We start from the raw sequence: 19658 nt of genomic DNA, 5'->3' as shown, positions 1-19658 counted from the left end.
CATTGGAATCCAGAAAATGTGTAAAATTCTCAAAAAACACAAAATTTAACTTCAGCATTATTAGGCTCTAACACAAGTCACGCAGATAGCAACCCCAATAATGCATTGACCAGTTTGTTGGAAGATGCTGCAGCTAAGTGTATCAGAGTAGCTTAGTTATTGCCACTACACCAATTAAAAAGTTTATTGGAAGGATATTTTGGGGCAAGAAAAACAGTTGGCACATTACTGGAAAATGGACACAAGTATGAAGCCAGAGAGCCAATCCCTGCTTCCCCAAGATTCAATCCTCCTCTGTTGTTTACAGTTCAAGTCTTCTGTCACGCTCCCAGTGACAGTTTTATTTCAGTTTACCACTCAAAAAAGTCAGATCTCACTCTACACGTTTATATAACAAAATCACAACCCAACTAAAAACTATTATATCCAAGATCTGTTTCCTCATTCTATTCAATCTGAGGCATTCCATTAGACATTATTAGCAGATAACATCCCCCACCTCACAAACATAAGCCAATCCCTGACTTGTAGAGGCACAATTTGTGCTCGACACATTCCTCAAGATCACAACAAATATACTCTGGAAAAACCCACCCGATCTGCCATAAACATACACCCACTTTTCTGCCACCCTATCCTGCCCATTTAGAAGGCACCAGAACCCTGGCCCACCTGGCAAAGTAATTCCTCACCCACTTAAAAAAGGTAATTATGTTTAACTAAGGCAATTATGTTTACTTGGGAGCTATGAAAGTGGTTTCAGGAGCTTTAAATTATTAGATTAGATTAGATTACTCACAGTGTGGAAACAGGTCCTTCGGCCCAACAAGTCCACACCGACCCGCCGAAGCGCAACCCACCCAGGCCCATTCCTCTACATTCACCCCTGTCCCTAACACTACAGGCAATTTAGCATGGTCAATTCACCCAACCTGCACATTTTTGGACCGTGGGAGGAAACCGGAGCACCCGGAGGAAACCCACGCAGACCCGGGGAGAATGTGCAAACTCCACACAGTCAGTCACCTGAGGCAGGAATTGAACCCGGGTCTCTGGCGCTGTGAGGCAGCAGTGCTAACCACTCTGCCACCATGCCGCCCACAATATTGAAAGATAGGTGGTTTCAACACCAATCCAGTCTGCTCCTACCCGCATGAAGTCCTGAGCTGCACGTGAATGCTTCAATTGAGAAGCTGCTGGCTTGGAAGTTCAAACTGAAAATCTCCAAAGGTAAATGTGCATGTTATTCACTAATCAGGTTAGGAATACATTCGGAGTTTGGAAAAGCAAGGCAAGCTACAGCCTGATGTAATATTGGATCTACATTTGTTGGTGAAATACAACTCAAGACACCTTTCCTTAGTTATTTTAACTGACTGATCAGTCTCACAGCTCTTTCCACACCAAGTACCTCCTGCTCCCGCTTTATACCACATACAGCATACGCGAGTAAAAGTCGATCTTAAGTAAAAGTGGGCCCCTATTTTTGGCCAAAATATCTGGAATTTTCCATATATCTCATGTAAAAGTCGACCCTAGTTCTTCACATAATTCACACAGATGTGAGGCTTCAGAGTTCTTAAGTTCATTATTGAACCGGCACTATAATTAGTACAATTAATATTCACTTTTTGTAAAGCTGTTCCATTCTGTTCCGGGACTCCAGTCTGCCAGCTGTCCTTCTCCACTCCAGGACTCCAGTCTGACAGCCGTCCCACTCCGTTCTTTTAGCCATCCGTCTCTGTTCCAGGATTCCGGTCTGCCAGCTGTCCCGCTCCGTTCTAGGATTCCAGTCTAGCCCTCAGCTGTACTGATGATGGCACTGCCGTGCCAAGGTAAGTTTTTTTTAAATAAAAGAGACAATAACAAAAAAAAGGCAGACAGTATAATTACTAATTCATTTTCGTTGCTATTCTCTTTATCCGGTAATTACTAAAGTTCGTTGTGTCTTTTACTTTATTCATTTAGAGATCAACTGGGCTTCCAATGATACAGTACAAACTTTGACGGGCATAAATTTCAGTCACTCAAAAGTAGTATCCATGTAATACAGAGGAACCTCAATTATCTGAATATCAATTATCCGAATTTCAGATTGTCCAAAGAAAATGTCAAGGTCATGATAGAAACATTATATCAAAGAGGTGATTCAACACTGATCGTGTCTTTTGATTACAATGATTAAAAATGAACTTGGCTGATGGAAATGCTGTCGGGAACAGTCCTGGACATTGAAGGGAGCCCAAGCACCGTCTCCAAATGACTGACCGTCTGCCCTCTCTCTCCCCACACCAATCTAATTATCATTTCAGTGTACTGTCAAACATCAGTAAATGATGCAAGGTACCATGAATAGTGCTATTACACTGTTGCTCAGCAACAACCTGCTCACTGATGCTCAGATTGGATCTCACCAAGATCACTCAACTCCTCACCTATCACAATCTTGGTCCAAACATGGACAAAAATGCTGGACTCCATAGGTGTGGTGATAGTAAATGACCTTAACATCAAGTCAGCATTTGACCAAATACAACATCAACTTGCCTTAGTAAAACAAGAGTAAATGGAAAGCGGGGAGCTGTCTCAATTATTTGAGTCATATCTAGAAGACAGATGGTTGTGGTTGTTGAAGGTCAGTCATTTCAGCTCCAGGCCATCACTACTAGGTTCTTCAGTGTTTGCCCAAGGCCCAATTATCTTCACGTACTTCATCAATAAGCTTCCCTCCATCATAAAATAGGATGTTCATTGATGATTGCACAACAATCAGTGCCACTTGCCACTTCTTAAACACCCATGTCCAAATGCAGCAAGATCTGGGCAAGGAGTCCATTGAGAAAATAAAGGCCTGCACGTTCAGCAGTGAAGTTCAACAGTTTCCATAACAGAATCAATGCAGAAGAAAATTCCTTGAGTGGCTTACAAGTTAGTAAGGGAAAAACTCCAGAAACAGATGGCTTGAAAGGCCTCAGTGGAAGACATCCGGCATAACTGTTGAAAACATGTGTCCCTTAACTCACACAAAAGGAGAAACAGAGCTGTATTAGCAGCTTAAGGATCTCATGAAGAGACATTAACTAAAGAATACAGCATCAAATAAATGCAAAGTCTGTAGAAGGAAACTGATTACAGTAGTGCCTACAGAACAAAAACTCTGAAAAAGAGTGGCCTTCACTGAGGATTGAATATCATAAGACCATTGAGAATTTAAGAGTTTAATCTGTAATAAAACCTTTCAGTTAGTTATTGTAAAGTGTAAAAGAATTTGTTCCTTTCCTTTTGTGTGTAATAAAACTTTCTTTTGTTAAAAGTACATTGGAAAGCTCTTGTAAATATGCTCAGTGAGTGACCGCCTCAATTAACAAATTGCAAAAATAAAACTTGTGGTGTGCTAACCCAAGTTTCACTCTGGTACCTAATTTTATTTTATCACCATCAGCTGAGGTAAAAAATTGGGCAAAGGATATCTCCTTCAAAAAGGATTAGCCATCTTTGCTGGCTAGCACGAGGGGGCATAGCTTTAAATTGAGGGGGTGATACATACAGGACAGATGTCAGAGCTAGTTTCTTTACTCGGAGAGTAGTAAAGGCATGGACCAGTCTGCCCGAAACAGTAGTAGACTCGCCAACTTTAAGGACAGTCAAATGATCATTGAGTAAACATATGGATGAAAATAGACTAGTGTAGGTTAGATGGGCCTCAGATTGGTTTCACAGGTCAGCACAATATTGAGGGCCAAAGGCCCTGCAGTGCGTTGTAATGTTGCTGAATCTCCAAAATTCCAGACCTTACCATTGATCAGAAATCGAAACAGACCTGGCATATAAATACTATGGCTATGAAAGCAAGTTAAAGTCAGGATATTCTGTGATGGATAACTAACCACCATGTCATTCCAAAGTCTGTCAACTGTCCACAAGACACAAGTCAATACTATAACAGAATATTCTCCACTTGCTGGATCAGTGCAGCTCCAACACCACTCAATAAGCTTGTCACCATCCAGGGAAACCAGATGGTGCTTGTATTAGCACCACCAAAACATGGGCATACAAAGTGCACTGCAGTAACTTATCAAATCTTCTTCAACAACACTACCACCTATAAAATCGTCTTCAACCACTCACTATCTTGACTTTGAAGTATATTACCAATCCTTCACTGACGCTGGGTCAGCTTCCTTGTATTACTTTCCAGCAACAAGACTGTGTCCCTGGGCAATAAATGCTGGCCTAACCAGTGACACCCAAATCCCATGACTAAACAAAAACTGCGATCAAAAAGATTGATTTTTCATTGGGGCCTGTGAAGCCCAAGTGTTAGAAAAGGGTAAAGGTATTCAGGAAGAGCATGCCAAAGTGAGCCTAAGTAGACAGGCAGCAGGCTGGAAGAACCCTAACCCCAACCCAAATGTGAGCCTAAGGATACTAAAGGTGTAAAAATAGAAAGGGTGATAGGGAAAAAACAATGTGCAGCTAGCTAGGGTCACAGAACCATAGCACTTGAAATAGAATGCAAAACAATAACATAATTGTATCTGTATGATGGAGCAAGGCCATTGTAAATTTGTAGCAGAGGACAAAAATGCTAAATTCAGCAAATTATCATGTAGCCTGTGGAGATCAGCAAGGTCACAGGAAAATGGGTCAACAGAAACTGGTGCAAGAACAACACAAGCAGCTAAATTGATCATTTTAAAGGGAGGTCATAATGGGAGGTTGGTATAAAGGCAGAGATCAATTAAAACAAAAAAAGGTGACAATAAAAGAGTAAGAATTATGGCATTACTGGGAGTAGTCAAGAGGCAGAGTAGTCAATGCTGCAGCTGGAAGAAAATATTACTTAGATTGTGAGGTTTTACACTTCCTGACAAACTGCCAGTGGTCAGAACCAGAACAGAAATCAATATCAACAGAGTAAAAGTTGTTGATGCAAGTTGTAAATGTGGGTTCAGTCTTCCCAATAATTAACTGATTGAAATTTGAATCATTCATAAGTGCACATCACTGAGATAATCAATGTCACAGAAGCAGCCTGACAGCAGTGGCAGAAAGTTTTGCTTAGTGCGTTCAATGTACTTATGAAGGTTGATCACCTATATTATGTTATCATGGAATGAGGAGCAGGGCAAGAGTGGATGCACAAGGAAATCAAATAGAATCACATGGGGCCAGGAGGATAAAAGATTGAAACAGCGATACTAGCGAACCAGAACAGAAATCAATATCAACAGAGTAAAAGTTGTTGATGCAAGTTGTAAATGTGGGTTCAGTCTTCCCAATAATTAACTGATTGAAATTTGAATCATTCATAAGTGCACATCACTGAGATAATCAATGTCACAGAAGCAGCCTGACAGCAGTGGCAGAAAGTTTGCTTAGTGCGTTCAATGTACTTATGAAGGTTGATCACCTATATTATGTTATCATGGAATGAGAAGCAGGGCAAGAGTGGATCCACAAGGAAATCAAATAGAATCACATGGGGCCAGGAGGATAAAAGATTGAAACAGCGATACTAGCTAGGGGGCCAGTGTTAGGTGGGGTAAGAGAACTATTAAAAAGTTGCCAGAAACTGCAAAACAGAAGATAGATCATTCAGGGAATGCATGGTTAAAAGAGCCAGATGAAAAATAAGAAGTTATACAAAATGGATTCATATAAGCTATTTTGAAGGGATTTATAGTCATACAGATGTACAGCACGGAAACTGTCGACCAGATATCCTACATTAACCTAATCTCACTTGTCAGCATTTAGCCCACTTCCCCCTCAATCCTATGTCCTGATGAAGGGCTTTTGCCCAAAATGTCGATTTTCCTACTTCTTGGATGCTGCCTAACCTGCTGTGCTTTACCAGCACCACACTCTCAATTCTAATCTCTAGCATCTTTAGTCCTCCCTTTTGCCTTCCTATTCATATACCCATCCAAGTGCCTTTTAAATGTTGTAACTGTACCAGCATTCACCACTTCCTCTGGCAGCTCATTCCATACACGCACCATCCTCTGTGTGAAAAAATTGCCCCTTAGATCCTTTAAAATCTTTCCTTTTTCTCACTTTAAATCTATGCCCTCTAGTTTTGGACTCCTCCACCCCAGGGAGCAGACCTTGTCTATTTACCCTAACCATGGTTCCAAAATCCTTGGTTGGAATGTTTGAGCTATTGGGAGCGGCTCAATAGGCTGGGGCTATTTTCCCTTGAGCTTCAGAGACTGAGGGGTGACCTTACAAAGGTTTATGGTTGAAAATTATTCATCAGCTTTCCCTGCTTAGGTCATAAACAATCTATAGAAAGACAGTATATGAACAGAAGAGAAATAGATCAAAGGCAGGCATTTTGAAAAATACTGATGATAATGATGACAGTACAGAAAGGCAAAATTTTATGGGCTGAGTTAAATAGAACCATTAATAACATTGTTAAGAGTGCAGAGCAGGAAACTACTTAAAAGGTTGGAAAGAGATTTGATGGCAAAAGAGGTCATTCTCAGAGAAGGGATTCTCTTGGATTAAATGAGAAAGAATTATGGATTGACAGTCTATTGGGTGAGTGGAGGACTGTGGGTTTTCAGTACCAAGGAAACATAAGGGTACTGTTATTGATTGGGGGCAAAGAACAAAAGTAACGGCTTCACAGCTGGCTTTCCTCTCAGGTAAGAACAAGTGAAATATGGTTGGTGTTTAATAGATAAATCTTCCATATTATGATTTTAAAACAGCGAAGGAACACATCAATAAAACTACAATTTACCTTTTACTTTAAAGAAAATAAACAGCAGTTAACACTACTGAAAACAGGATACCTGGTAAAGGGCTCAATAACTGTAACCCAATCTTGCAATTGAACATGATACTTATAAATCTCACAACAGCAAAGATATCTGAAGCCTTCAATTAGGTAATAACATTGCAACCCAATACTTATATTCATTGTTCCACATGTATTCAATGTTGCTATTCCGTTGTTTTTTTAAGAGACTGAATATCTCATCAGCCCTAAAGAACTGACATATGACCAATTCATATGTTATATAAAAATAAGAAGAGAAACAAATGGACACAATATTTTGTTCAACTCTTAAGTCTTGGACCAAACATCCCATTATTCCAAAGAGACTCAGAATTTGCCCATTGCTATCATGGTGCTAAAACCAAAGTTTATACTATTGTTTATACCACTGCTATTTCCATCCAATGAGCCTTCAATTTTATCAGGAACTCACCTGAATCTATATGTGAACATTTTCTACTGATTTCACAACTTCATAATTGTGCTGAGTGACAGAAAAGACCCAGCTAAGTTCAACCATCATTTCTGCAACATTTATACACATATCAGCAGGTAGGAGAATAATCTCTGTATATCCAAGATGGAATCACTGGAGAGAAGTTAGGTGTAGGAATTATAATACTGGGAATAAACTTTAAAAATAAATTGCTTGAGAGAAAACATTCACTATACATATGCAGTCAAGTTAACAGTACACTGTTACTTGAAAAACTGCAAATGCTGGAATCCCAAGTGAACAAGCAGGTGGCTAGAAGAACACAGCAAACTTCAGGAGGTGGACAGGTCATCGTGTAAGAGAGATAGGTGAACACAGGTAGAGGGTACGACGTGGTTGATCAATGGGAGGAATGAATCCAGTTGGCAGCTGGAAGGAGGGATCGATCAGAGGAGTGGAAGAAAGGGAGAGGAGCTGGGAAGAGAGTCGGGGGATTGAAAGGGAGGTTATTTGAAATTAGACAACACAATGTTGAGTCCTCCAGACTGTAAGCAGCCGAGGTGGAAGATGAGGTGTTGTTCCTCCACTTTGCAGTCTGATTCACTGTGACAATGGAGGGGGCCACAGATGGTCATGTTGGAAAGGGGGTGGGAAGGGGAATTGAAGTGGGTGGTGACTGGGAGGTGAGGTCAGTCCCTGCGGGCCCAGTTAAGATGCTTGGTGAAACATGTCCTTAGTTTACGTTTGGTCTCACTGATGTACTGAGGACCATATTGGGAGCACCAAATACAGTAAACTAGGTTGGAGAAGAGGCAAGTGAACCTCTGTCTCACCTGGAAGGATTGTTTGGGGCCCTGGAGGGAGGTGAGGAGGGGGTTGTGGTGTACCAGCAGGTTTTGCATCTTTTATGGTTACAGGGGATTATGTGGGGGTTCGGTGGGGAGATTGGCACAACCCAAAGATTGGCAAAGGGAACCTTGGGGAAGACAGAGAGGGATGGGGAAGGGAAGATGTTCTTGGTGGTGGGATCTAATCGGAATTGACGGAAATGTTTAAGGATGATACGTTGGATGCAGAGACTGGTGGGGATGGTAGATGAGGACAAGGGTGAACCCTGTCTTTATTGCATTTAGAGGGGGCGGTTTAAAACAGTGGAGCAGGGAATGGAGGAGGTGCAATGGAGGGCTGTCTGGGTGACTATAAACCCACAGACTCATAACTACCTGGACTACATATCCTCCCACCCAGTATCCTGCAAGAACTCCATCCTATTTTCCCAATTCCTCAGCCTCTGCCGCATCTGTTTGGACGAGGAGACATTCCACTCCCAAGAATCCCAGATGTCCACCTATTTTGAACAACATGCTTTCTACCCCCATCATCCAAACAGTTCTCCATCACACCACCTCCATTCCCTGTTCTTAATCCTTAACCACTTCTGTCAACTCCAATTAGATCCCGCCACGAAGAACACTTTCCCCTCCCCACCTCTTCTCTCTGCCTTCTGCAAGGACCAACCGGATTCATTCCTCCTATCAATCAACCAGGTCGTACCCTCTACCTGTGTTCAACGACCCTACCTCACCACCCACCCTCCCCTGCTCACCCCCCATTTTATCTGCAGTTCCCCTTACACCCACCCCAGTCCTGAAGACAGGTTACACCCGAAATGTTGACTTCTCCAACTCCTGATGCTGCTTGGCTTGCTATGTGTTTTCAGCCTCCTACTTGTCTATGTCAAATAACAAGAAATATAGGAATAGTCGCTCACCTGAAAAATACAGGTTGACGTTTTCCACTCACCCTGCCTCAAGTACAACAAACTAGCAAAAAACAAATCTTACAGCAGATATTTCCAAGTAAGCTGATCAAAATTATTTGCCTCATATAGAAATGAAACATCCACAAATGTTCACATTCATTTTGGTCTCAAATTGTCATTCTCCTCTCCAGAGGCAAGAGCCAGTAACCTAGTTGGAATAAGGTGTTGCTTGTTGTCAACAGCCCTCCAATTACCTCAGCCAAGTGACACTTTTTAGGCATGGTCCAGACAATAAGTATTGGCACTATGGGAAGTGTAAACCATTTGCCTTCATCTGATACACACGTCTGCCTTCGCCACCATGAGTCAATGAGCAAACTGAGAAGCTGGATCTTTTCCACCAGTCATCCAAAACCAATTTTACAGTCAGCCGGACAGAGATCTGCCAAGACTGATAAAGCAACCCTGGCACACATATGTGTGGTTTCATGCGACATCATCGCCATGTGGATTTACTCACCCAACCACTGGCACAGTTTTATTTTTAATTCAAGGTAATCAGGGCAGGTCCACAATTTTGGGCACAAGATAAGCACAAATATTGCAGAGTTGGTAACAGATCACAAAGGACACACACGGTACCTATAACGCTCAATTTAGACCCCATAAACTTTACAAGTAAAATCTTGACCACTCCCACATTATAAAACCTCCGGGTGCAAATAATACGACCCGATCAGCAACAACGAAAAAAAAATTTGGAGATCACCCAGCTAGCCACATCACTGCTGTTCAGGACAATTAACAAACTCCATGGGGTTTTAAACAATATCGTTTATGCCACACAGACTAAGGGATCTCAAAGCAAATAAAGAACAGACAAAAATGCGGTACAAATGAACACAAAAAGAAATGCGAGGTGCGGGGGAAGCCAGTACAAGTAATGGGTTTACATCTTAAAGCGAACAACGGAGCGGGGACCGCTACTCACCAGACAGGCTCCCAGGAGCCGGGAGACATAAGAGCAGCGAAGCTACGAGCGAGAAGGAGCCGTAGTTGCCGAAGAGACCTCTCACCGAGGGTCGGTACCCCGTGTACAGGGGAAAGCGCCGCCGACCAAGGACCCCGGCCATAGTTCTTGCCCGGTGGCTCTCTCGCACACATTCACACTCAATCTAACCCACTACATCGGAAAGCTCGCGCACGCGCAACCACCACTCCGGAATCCGGCGGCGCGCTCGCGAGCAACTTGACGTCACCCCGAACCCACCGCGCTCGCGCTCGCGCGCGCGCTGGCTGCCACTCATTCTTGCTCAGTCTTCGCCCCGCCCCATGACTCCCCTCCTACTGAGCCTGGCTCTCGCGCCCCTGAGCTCGCGGCGTTTCCCGCCTCCACGGCTGGACTTTTCGGCACGTGCCTTTCGTTTACGCTGTTTGTAACGGCGCCATATTGGAAATGAGAGTCGGCGCAATTCAAACACTCAGGGGTTGAAGCGGGCTAGATACAACCTGAGCGCATCTTTTTATTTTGCTTGTGTGTGGAATGCATGCAAATCCAGTATTTGCTGCCCGTCCCCAATCATATTTGAATGCAGTTAAAAGATTCGACCACATTGCTGTGGATCTGCAGGCCAGGCCAGGTAAGGACGGCAGATTTCTCTCTCTAAGAGACGCTGTTTGGGTTTTACACCTATCAGCAATGGGCGCTGTTAAGGCATTCGGATGACTTTTAACCCCAATTTTTAAAAATTGAATTCAGATTTCTCCATTGGCCTTGAGAGTATTGTCTTCAGGTTCTGGATTACTGGACCAGTAACATTACCACTCTGTCAGTGTGTCCTGATGGACTTTGGCTCAATCTACCAACTTACTTTCTTCTATGTGTGAGCCAAGTCCTGCGTGTTCTTTTAAATGAAGCAATAGGAGAAGATATTCGGTCTCACACCCTTAATTTATTTTAAACAGTAAGTGGATAAAGCATTCCGAGCTCTGGGTCTAAACCTTTCTGTCCCTGACAAACTACAGAGTGTGCCAGTTCAAAAAGTAAGACCCCGTTCTGTCCCTGACCCAGTCTTTTATACAATAAAAAACGTCATACAAACACTGAGGTAGAATTATCTTCTGATTGGCTGTTGATCTGACTCCATTCTCCGCCTCCTCATTCCCGGATGTCCGACCCCACGTGTCCTTCTTTTGCCTGTGAAACGGAGCATCACGTGACCTCTTCGGCCCGCGAAACGGAGCATCACGTGACCTCGGCTCTTCCGGGGCGCGAAACAGAACGTCACGTGACCGCCTTCTGCGTGCATTACACAACGTCACCACAGGCTTCCGAATGCTGAATACATTTACACTCGCAGCCAGCCTTCTGTTTTACAAGTAAGCCATACATTTACAAGTCCCCCTTTTGGTCTCATAAAAAAGAGACCGACCAACCAACTCACATTCACTCTCCGATGCATAGTCTTCCCTTCGTGCCAAGGCCATGGTTTCCGTCTCCATCTGTGACATCTGGTAGGGCGGGGGAGCCTTCCCTTCAATTGCTGTAATAATTACCCCCTGCAGTCTGACCGCATGGGATGTCCACCACCTTTATAAGGTCCTGTCCACCTTGGCTCCGACCATTTCCGTTTGATCACCTTCAACAGGACCCAATCCGTGGTGGATGGCGGCTGGCTCGGTAGGGCCCCCTTTTCCGATCCAACCTGTTTGGAGAAAGCTGACACCAAAGCTGTTAGTTGATCATAGTAAGGTTCGTACCTTAGAGAGGCTCCTCCTCCCTCTAACATCTGTATTCCAGCTCCTTGTCCCGGGAACTGCTGCCCTGTTGTTAGCTCGTACGGGGTAAACCCTGTGATAGAGTTTACTGAACTTCTAATGGACAGTAAAGCTAAGGGTAGGGCCTCCGCTAATCTTTTCATATCTTTTTCATATTTAATTGAGGTTTTTGCTGCTGTTGAGAATCCTGCCCTGATCCATTGACTGAGTTCTACCTGTATAGCCCCTGCCACATATGCAGAGTCAGTGTAGATATTTACTCTTTTTTTCCCTCTGTCCATTTTAACGCAGCAATCATTGCCTGTAGTTCAGCCAACTGGGCTGATTCTTTGCCTGTCACTTTTCCTGTCAACACTTCCTCAAATCCCTCACTTGTCTGTCGCACCACTGCATAAGCTGCTTTAAGTCCTTCAGTTGGATGTCTGTAACAGCAACCATCTGTGAACAGCACTTCTTCTGGGTCTACTAATGGAATTGCCTGTAAATGTGCCCTAACTTTGGTATCTCTCTGTACCCTTTCCTTGTTGTTGTCTGGCATACTGACCTCTACATTATAGAGACTGAGCGCCAGCTCTAAAACACCTATGTCCCCAGACCATGGGCTCACCATAAACATCAGAATGTCCACAACAATGACCAATCTCATCCTATGTGAGGGCATCCCCCAACAGATTCTGACTTCAGACTGTCCGCAACAATCACAAATCTCATCGTATTTGGGGTTCTCCCCCAACAGATTCTGAGTTCATAGTCCCTCAACTGAATACCTTCTTCCCAATATCCAAAAACAGGACTGACAGAACTACAACACTGACACAGTCTCCTGATCATCGCTTTCCACCCCTGCTGCATCTGCATCTATTGGATCAATAGCTGCCATTTACTCCACCACCAGCAGGATGTCACCATCATCTATGCCACAGAGACAAAACACAGACTAAAATGACCCTGGGCTTCTAGTTCTCTGCCACTCAACACATCACTGTGTTCCCTGGTCAACATTTCTATAATGAACCTGCTATAATGCTCCAGCAAGGCATAACACAAGCTGGAGAAATAGCATCTCAGGTCTGGCTTTGGGCACCCTGCAGCCTTCAGGACTAATATTGAGTCCAGTAATTTAGTTTCTTTAGGATTCTGAGGAGTTTTGACAGTTATAGAGTCCGTTTTTATTTCTTTTCTGCAAGCATCTAGAACAAGAAAGCACAGTGTAAATATAATGGATCTCCCATTTAAGATGGAGATAGGGAAATCTTTCTTCTCTCAGAAGATCATCAGTCTTTAGAAGTATCTTCCACGGGAAGCAGTGGAAGCTGGATCATTTGATGCAATTATAGCTAAGGGAAGCAAATGTTTGATTCACAAGGGCAACGGGCACAGGCAGGAAAATAGAGTGAAAGATATGATCTTAGTGAATGGTGGAACAAGTCAATTTGGCTGAAGGTCATACTCCTGCTCCAGTTTCTTATAATCTTCATAAATCATCTTGTTATTTAATCTCTCCTGCCCTTCAAACTACCCCAGACATTCCCTTTCTTAATCTTTTCTGTTTCTAAACATGTGACTTTTCAATTTTTTTCCAATTATATAGAATGAAGAACAGTACAACACAGGTACAGACCCTTCAACCCACCATATCTGCACCAACATGATATCGTTCTAAAGTAATCTTACCTGCCCGCAAATAGTCTGTATCACTCTATTCCCGGCCTCTTTGTGTCTGTTCAAGTGCCTCTTAAACACTGCTACAGTCTCTACTTCTACCATCTCCCCTGGCAACGCATTCCAGGAAACTATCTAAAATGTGTAAAACACTGTTAGAAATAAATTCTCCTTATGTTACTCTTAAATGGGAGATACCTGATTTTTAAACAGTGTCCCATAGTTCTAGTCTCCTCTATTTAAAGGAAATACCTGCTCAGCATCCACCCTTTCAAGTCACTTTATGTTCTTACAGGCTTTCTTATTTCATTCAGTTTAATTGTTCTAAATTCCAATCTGTTCATCATCCATCCTTCACCAAGATGACACCATCGTCCCCAGGAATTTTCACATCTTGACTTCAGCAACAGATGACTAGTGGTGAGCTGGTTGTTTGGAATGTCAAATTAATCAACTGTATATTGTTCTGAAAGGGTTGATATTGGGGAGTGCTATATCTGATAGCTGCTCAGAGCACAAACCCGGTGAAGCTTAGTTCTCAACACCATTACTTGATCTTGACGGTAGAAAAAAATTGATTATACATTGGGTATCTGTTTTTAATACCTATTCTCATGGTCTACGTATTGATGGACTTGATTCAATGGGGTTTGATATATTGGAATGATAGGCACTAGACTTTCGGTAGGTATTTTGTGTGAGCCATGGATTTTGTTAGCGAACCTTTGAAAATAATAACATGAATAATTTCCACTCCCAACACTTCCCACCCCCCCCCACCATGCAAACACAAAAGGTCCAACACCTGCCCATTTACTTCTTCCATCCTCACTATCCACAGCCCAGGAGATACCTTCCCCTTGAAGCAGCGATCTATCTGCACTTCCCTCCTAGTATAATGTATTTGCTGCTCACAATGCCTTCTGGTCTACATTGGTAAGACGAAACACAGACTGAGCAACTGCTTTACAAACACCCATGTTCTGTTTGCAGAAATGACCCTGAGCTTCCAGTTGTCTGCCATTTCAACACATGACCATGTTCCAAGGCTAATATCTCTTTCTCAGGCTTGCTGCAGCGAAGCTCAGCACAAGCTGGAAGAACAGTACATCATTTTCTACTTGGGGACCCTGTAGCCATCAATAATTTTATTCGAGGTCAATCATTTTAGCCCTGAGCATCTTCTCCCACGTCCTTAACCCAACTACCAGACACCAGACCTTGCCATCACTGGGCTGCTGCCGCAAATCCATTGTCAGCCTCTAATCGTGCTCATTAGCAGCAATTGATTCTCTCCGACTGATCTTTACCCATTCCTTTGCCTGCCCAGTTATTTTTCCTCTTTCTGGGCTCCACCTCCACCAATTGTTTACTCTTCCACCTTCCATCCACCCCATCTTCAACATATACACCAACCCTTCCTTAACTAAAATCAGTTCTGAAGAAGGGTCACTGGACCTGAATGTTAACGGTTTTCTTTCCGCAGATGCTGCCAGAGCTGTTGAGATTTTCCAGCAATTTGCTTTTGTTTCAGATTTCGATCATCTGAGGTTCTTCAGTCTCTCAATGATTTTCAAACTGTAGTAATTCCCTCTCTATAAGTTCACTTCCTGAGCTGTGATCATAGGTCTGTGTTTTAACTTACCATCCCTTTAAATTTATGCTTTCTCCAACCTAACATATTAATTTAATGATCGGGCTGTCTGTCCTTGCACTAACAGTTTATTTGACCTTAAAATTTATCTTCTTCAATATCAGTAATGTAATTGAGATATTAATGTGAGCAGAGAGTCATACAGTATGGAAAAAGACCCTTTGTCCAACTCGTTCATGCCAAACAGGTTTCCCAAACTGAACTAGTTCCATTCGTGTGCATCTGGCCTGTATGCCTTTAAACCTTCCTATTCATGCATATGTCCAAATATCTTTTAAATGTGGTATTTAATCTCACATCTACCACTTCCCCTGGTAGTTCATTCCATACATTCACCACCCACTGTGTGTAAAAACAAGTGCCCCTCAGGTCCCTTTTAAATCTTTTCCTGCTTACCTTAAACCAATGCCTCCAGTTTTAGACTTCTGTACCCTGGGGAAAAGACCTTGGCTTTTCACCCTATCTATGCCTCTCATGATTTTAGAAAACACTGTAAGGTCATCCCTCAACCTCCTACACTCCAGACAAAACGGTACCTGATAGTTCAGGTACCGTTACAACATTTAGTAAGCAATCTACCATGCGGAAACTTGTTGAAGGCCTTACTAAAGTCCATGTAGACAACAGACATCTATCTTCTTGGTCACCTCTTACAAAAAAACTCAAAGTTGGAGACATGATTTTCCATGCACAACACCATGTTGGCTACTGGACCAACTTTCCTCATTCCTGAAGAAGGGCTAATGCCCGAAACGTCGATTCTCCTGTTCCCTAGATGCTGCCTGACCTGCTGCGCTTTTCCAGCAACACATTTCCATCTCTGATCTCCAGCATCTGCAGACCTCACTTTCTCCCCAGTATATATCTGCCCACTAGCCTTCTGCCATTGGTGATGTGTCCGGTGATAACATCATTTGGGATCCAGAATGAATCATTGTCATAGAACAGTTGACGGAATGGCCATTTGGAAAGGTCACTACCAGTCCGTCTGGTCCGCACAGAACCAAGACCCCACATCTCACCAGCAAGTCGCGACCCATCAGATTCATAGGGCATGCAGGTGATGAAATATACCGGTGATGAAAGGTCTGTCCAGCCACTGATGTGATCAATGGCGATGTCAAAGGCAGATTTTCTGGTTTACCCGAGAACCCTACTAACTGAACGCTGGAGGATGATATGCTTGACCGAGGTATATCACAAGTGATGGTAGAAAATCTTGCAACCGTGTCAACCAAAAAAGACAGATTCTTGTCCATTACCCTCATTTGCATATAGGGGTCTGCCAACCCACATGCCCCTGGATTCTCTGGCCCCGTCAATATTTGTACCCCTGCCCTTCCGGGATAGTCTGGGGGTACTGTCCTTGCACCGGGGCTGCAGCTACATTTGGGGCTTGATAAGGTTGAGGAACCTGTTGAAAAGGAGGCTGACTTGAGCGGACATACCATCCTCAGATCAATCCTTGGCCCCCCTTCTAGCCTCATCGAGCTGTAACTTCAGCAACTGCACTTGAGCTGACTCGTTGCTCTGTTTATCTTCATCCTGTTTCGTCCTGTAACGCTTCATGTGGTGCATCAAGTGTTTCTCCCACTGTTCTGCAGAACAACCTGAGATATCAGGATTACTCTCCATTGCCTCTTTTACCTCCTTAGGCATCCCTGCCATAACGGCATTCCTAAATAATGTGGTCTGTAGCTGACCCGACCCTGGATGGCTCCCTGCAGTATCTGTCCACGTGTCCTTACACCTGGCCAAAAAGGCAGGCACATCCTCACCCTCCTTCATTGTGAAGGTGAGTGAGTGCATCGCTCCCGGTGGAATCGGGAATCTCTCTCTCATTGCCCTTCCCACACAGGTGGCATGCTGCACAAACGGTTCCGAATCAGGTAGTAAGGTGGTCCCCGCAGACGCTTCAATCTGCTGTATTTCCCACATATTCAATTGCTTGCCCAACAATGCTCTCCAATCACCCATGGCTAACTTGTGCCCTAGTGTATATTCGAGGAGAAAGTGAGGTCTGCAGATGCTGGAGATCAAAGTTGAAACTTTATTGCTGGAACAGCACAGCAGGTCAGGCAGCATCCAGGGAACAGGAGATTCGACGTTTCGGGCACAGGCCCTTCTTCAGGAATGGCCTGTGCCCGAAATGTCGAATCTCCTGTTCCCTGGATGCTGCCTGACCTGCTGTGCTGTTCCAGCAATAAAGTTTCAACCTAGTGTATATTAGCAAAATTTAGTCATCCAAGGCCCACCTCCCTCCATGGGTGGGGGCATTTTATCCAGGATGCAGTTCATGTCAGTAAATGTGAAGGACTGATAAACATCCCCCAAATAAGAGCCTCTGGTTTATTAATGGCATTTGGTGGTGCTGATACTGTGTGGGTTGTCGTAATTTGTCTCTGTGATGCAGTTGTAACTTGGTTCAGGTAGGGGCTTCAGTGGAGGGCCATGTTCGGTATGCATTGTGAGTGAGCCTTTCAAAGTGACTGGGTAGGTGTTTGGATCATCGTTTGTCAGGGATTCTTCGTCCTCAAAGTCTGTACTACCTTTAGACTCCTCCCCATCCAATTTCTCTCCATCCCATTCTTCCCTCAAATCTCTCCTTCTTCTGTCTGAGAACCCATCATCCAATAACTGACCTGAATCATGTAATCTTCCCCTCTTTTCATTCTCAGCACTATATGGTGTCGAATGAGCATCTGGCTCCTGCATTGCTAAACATCTCCCCTTTCATTTTATGTATTTTCATTTTTAATCCTCCCGTCCAGTAGTCAGTTGGTTTGGATATAAATATAACCGAGCAACCAACCCAATCAGAGACAAATCCAGTGGGTAGTCAGTTTGGATGGAGTACACCCGAGTAACTGACCCTTTCAGCGAGATTTATCAGCAGTTTCGTTGTCACCGTTAGGTTACCACTACCGACTCTCTCTCACTGAAACACCACCGTCTCTGTCTTCAAAACACTACTGGCTTTTCTACCACCCTCCGTACATTCTCCAATATAATTCTTAAAACTTACAACACATCAATCATAAACCAAAATTTATGAGCGTTGCTTTTATGAGATCCTGCTCAATGGACTTTAAACCTCCTCACATTTACGTACCTTGTTGCTTTTGTGGGGACTCTAACCCCATGGGATTTTAAACCTGTATGTATTAAGCTTTGTTGCTTTTATGGGGACTCTAACCCCAAGTGACTTTAAACCTGTATGTACCTTGTTGCTTTTGTGGGGACTCTAACCCCACGGGACTTTAAACCTGTACGTACTATATCAATACTTTATCCACTTACTATTACTAGGACACTTGCAGTATAATGACAACAATCAATTTAGTATCTCCAATTGCAGAACTTCGATATAAACAGGCGTCTGCTCACCTTTTTTTTTATGCAACGCCGCTTGTTGTTGTCATCAAACGTCAGTTGTCCGTTGTTTCTATTTTTCTCTCTTTCCGTCACTTCTCCATCTTCATTATGTCGGGGTCACCAATTTGTTGGACTTTGGCTCAATCTACCAATTTACTTTCCTCTGCATGTTCTTTTAAATGAAGCAATAGGAGAAGATATTCGGTCTCACACTCTTAATTTATTTTAAACAGTAAGTGGATAAAGCATTCAGAACTCTGGGTCTAAACCTTTCTGTCCCTGACAAACTACAAAGTGTGCCAGTTCAAAAAGTAAGACCCCGTTCTGTCCCCTACCCAGTCTTTTATACAGTAAAAAACGTCATACAAACACTGAAGTAGAATTATCTTCTGATTGGCTGTTGATCTGACTCCATTCTCCGCCTCCTCATTCCCGGATGTCCGACCCCACGTGTCCTCCTTTTGCCCGCGAAACGGACGTCACGTGACCACCTCAGCCTGCGAAACGGAGCATCACGTGACCTCGGCGCTTCCACGGCGCGAAACGGAACGTCACGTGACCGCCCCGCACTCTTCTGGGGCGCGAAACAGAACGTCACGTGACCACCCCGCACTCTTCCGGGACGCGAAACAGAACGTCACGTGACCACATTCTGCGTGCGTTACACAACGTCACCACAGGCTTCCGAATGCTGAATACATTTACACTCGCAGCCAGCCTTCTGTTTTACAAGTAAGCCATATATTTACAGTCGAGAAAGTGAGGTCTGCAGATGCTGGAGATCAGAGATGGAAATGTGTTGCTGGAAAAGCGCAGCAGGTCAGGCAGCATCTAGGGAACAGTAGAATCGACGTTTCGGGCATTAGCCCTTCTTCAGGAAGGGCTAATGCCCGAAACGTCGATTCTCCTGTTCCCTAGATGCTGCCTGACCTGCTGCGCTTTTCCAGCAACACACAGGCAGCATCTAGGGAACAGTAGAATCGACGTTTCGGGCATTACCCCTTCTTCAGGAATGAGGAAAGTTGGTCCAGCAGGCTAAGATAAAAGATAGGGAGGAGGGACTTGGGGGAGGGGCGTCGGAAATGTGATAGGTGGAAAGAGGTCAAGGTGAGGGTGATAGGTCAGACTGGGGTGGGGGCAGACATGTCGGGAAGAAGATTGCAGGTTAGGAAGGCGGTGCGGAATTTGATGGATT

The 19658-nt window shown here is 43.8% G+C and overlaps 1 protein-coding gene across 3 annotated transcripts in view; it reads right to left on the bottom strand.

Moving 5' to 3' along the window:
* Positions 1 to 10224, bottom strand: part of si:ch211-1e14.1 (UPF0606 protein KIAA1549) — a 260115-nt gene extending 249891 nt beyond the window's left edge. For all 3 annotated transcript variants that reach the window (XM_043708964.1, XM_043708966.1, XM_043708965.1), the window contains exon 1: positions 9986 to 10224. In XM_043708964.1, coding sequence (XP_043564899.1) covers positions 9986 to 10127 — 142 coding nt within the window. In that variant the 5' untranslated portion in view covers positions 10128 to 10224. The remainder of the gene's footprint in view (positions 1 to 9985) is intronic.
* Between the last annotated feature and the right edge of the window lie 9434 nt (positions 10225 to 19658).

The sequence above is a fragment of the Chiloscyllium plagiosum genome, chromosome 19 (assembly GCF_004010195.1).
Source record: "Chiloscyllium plagiosum isolate BGI_BamShark_2017 chromosome 19, ASM401019v2, whole genome shotgun sequence".
In the NCBI taxonomy this organism is placed as follows: domain Eukaryota; kingdom Metazoa; phylum Chordata; class Chondrichthyes; order Orectolobiformes; family Hemiscylliidae; genus Chiloscyllium; species Chiloscyllium plagiosum.
The sequence above is the reverse complement of the archived record's forward strand: the minus strand, read 5'-3'. Positions and strand labels throughout refer to the sequence as shown.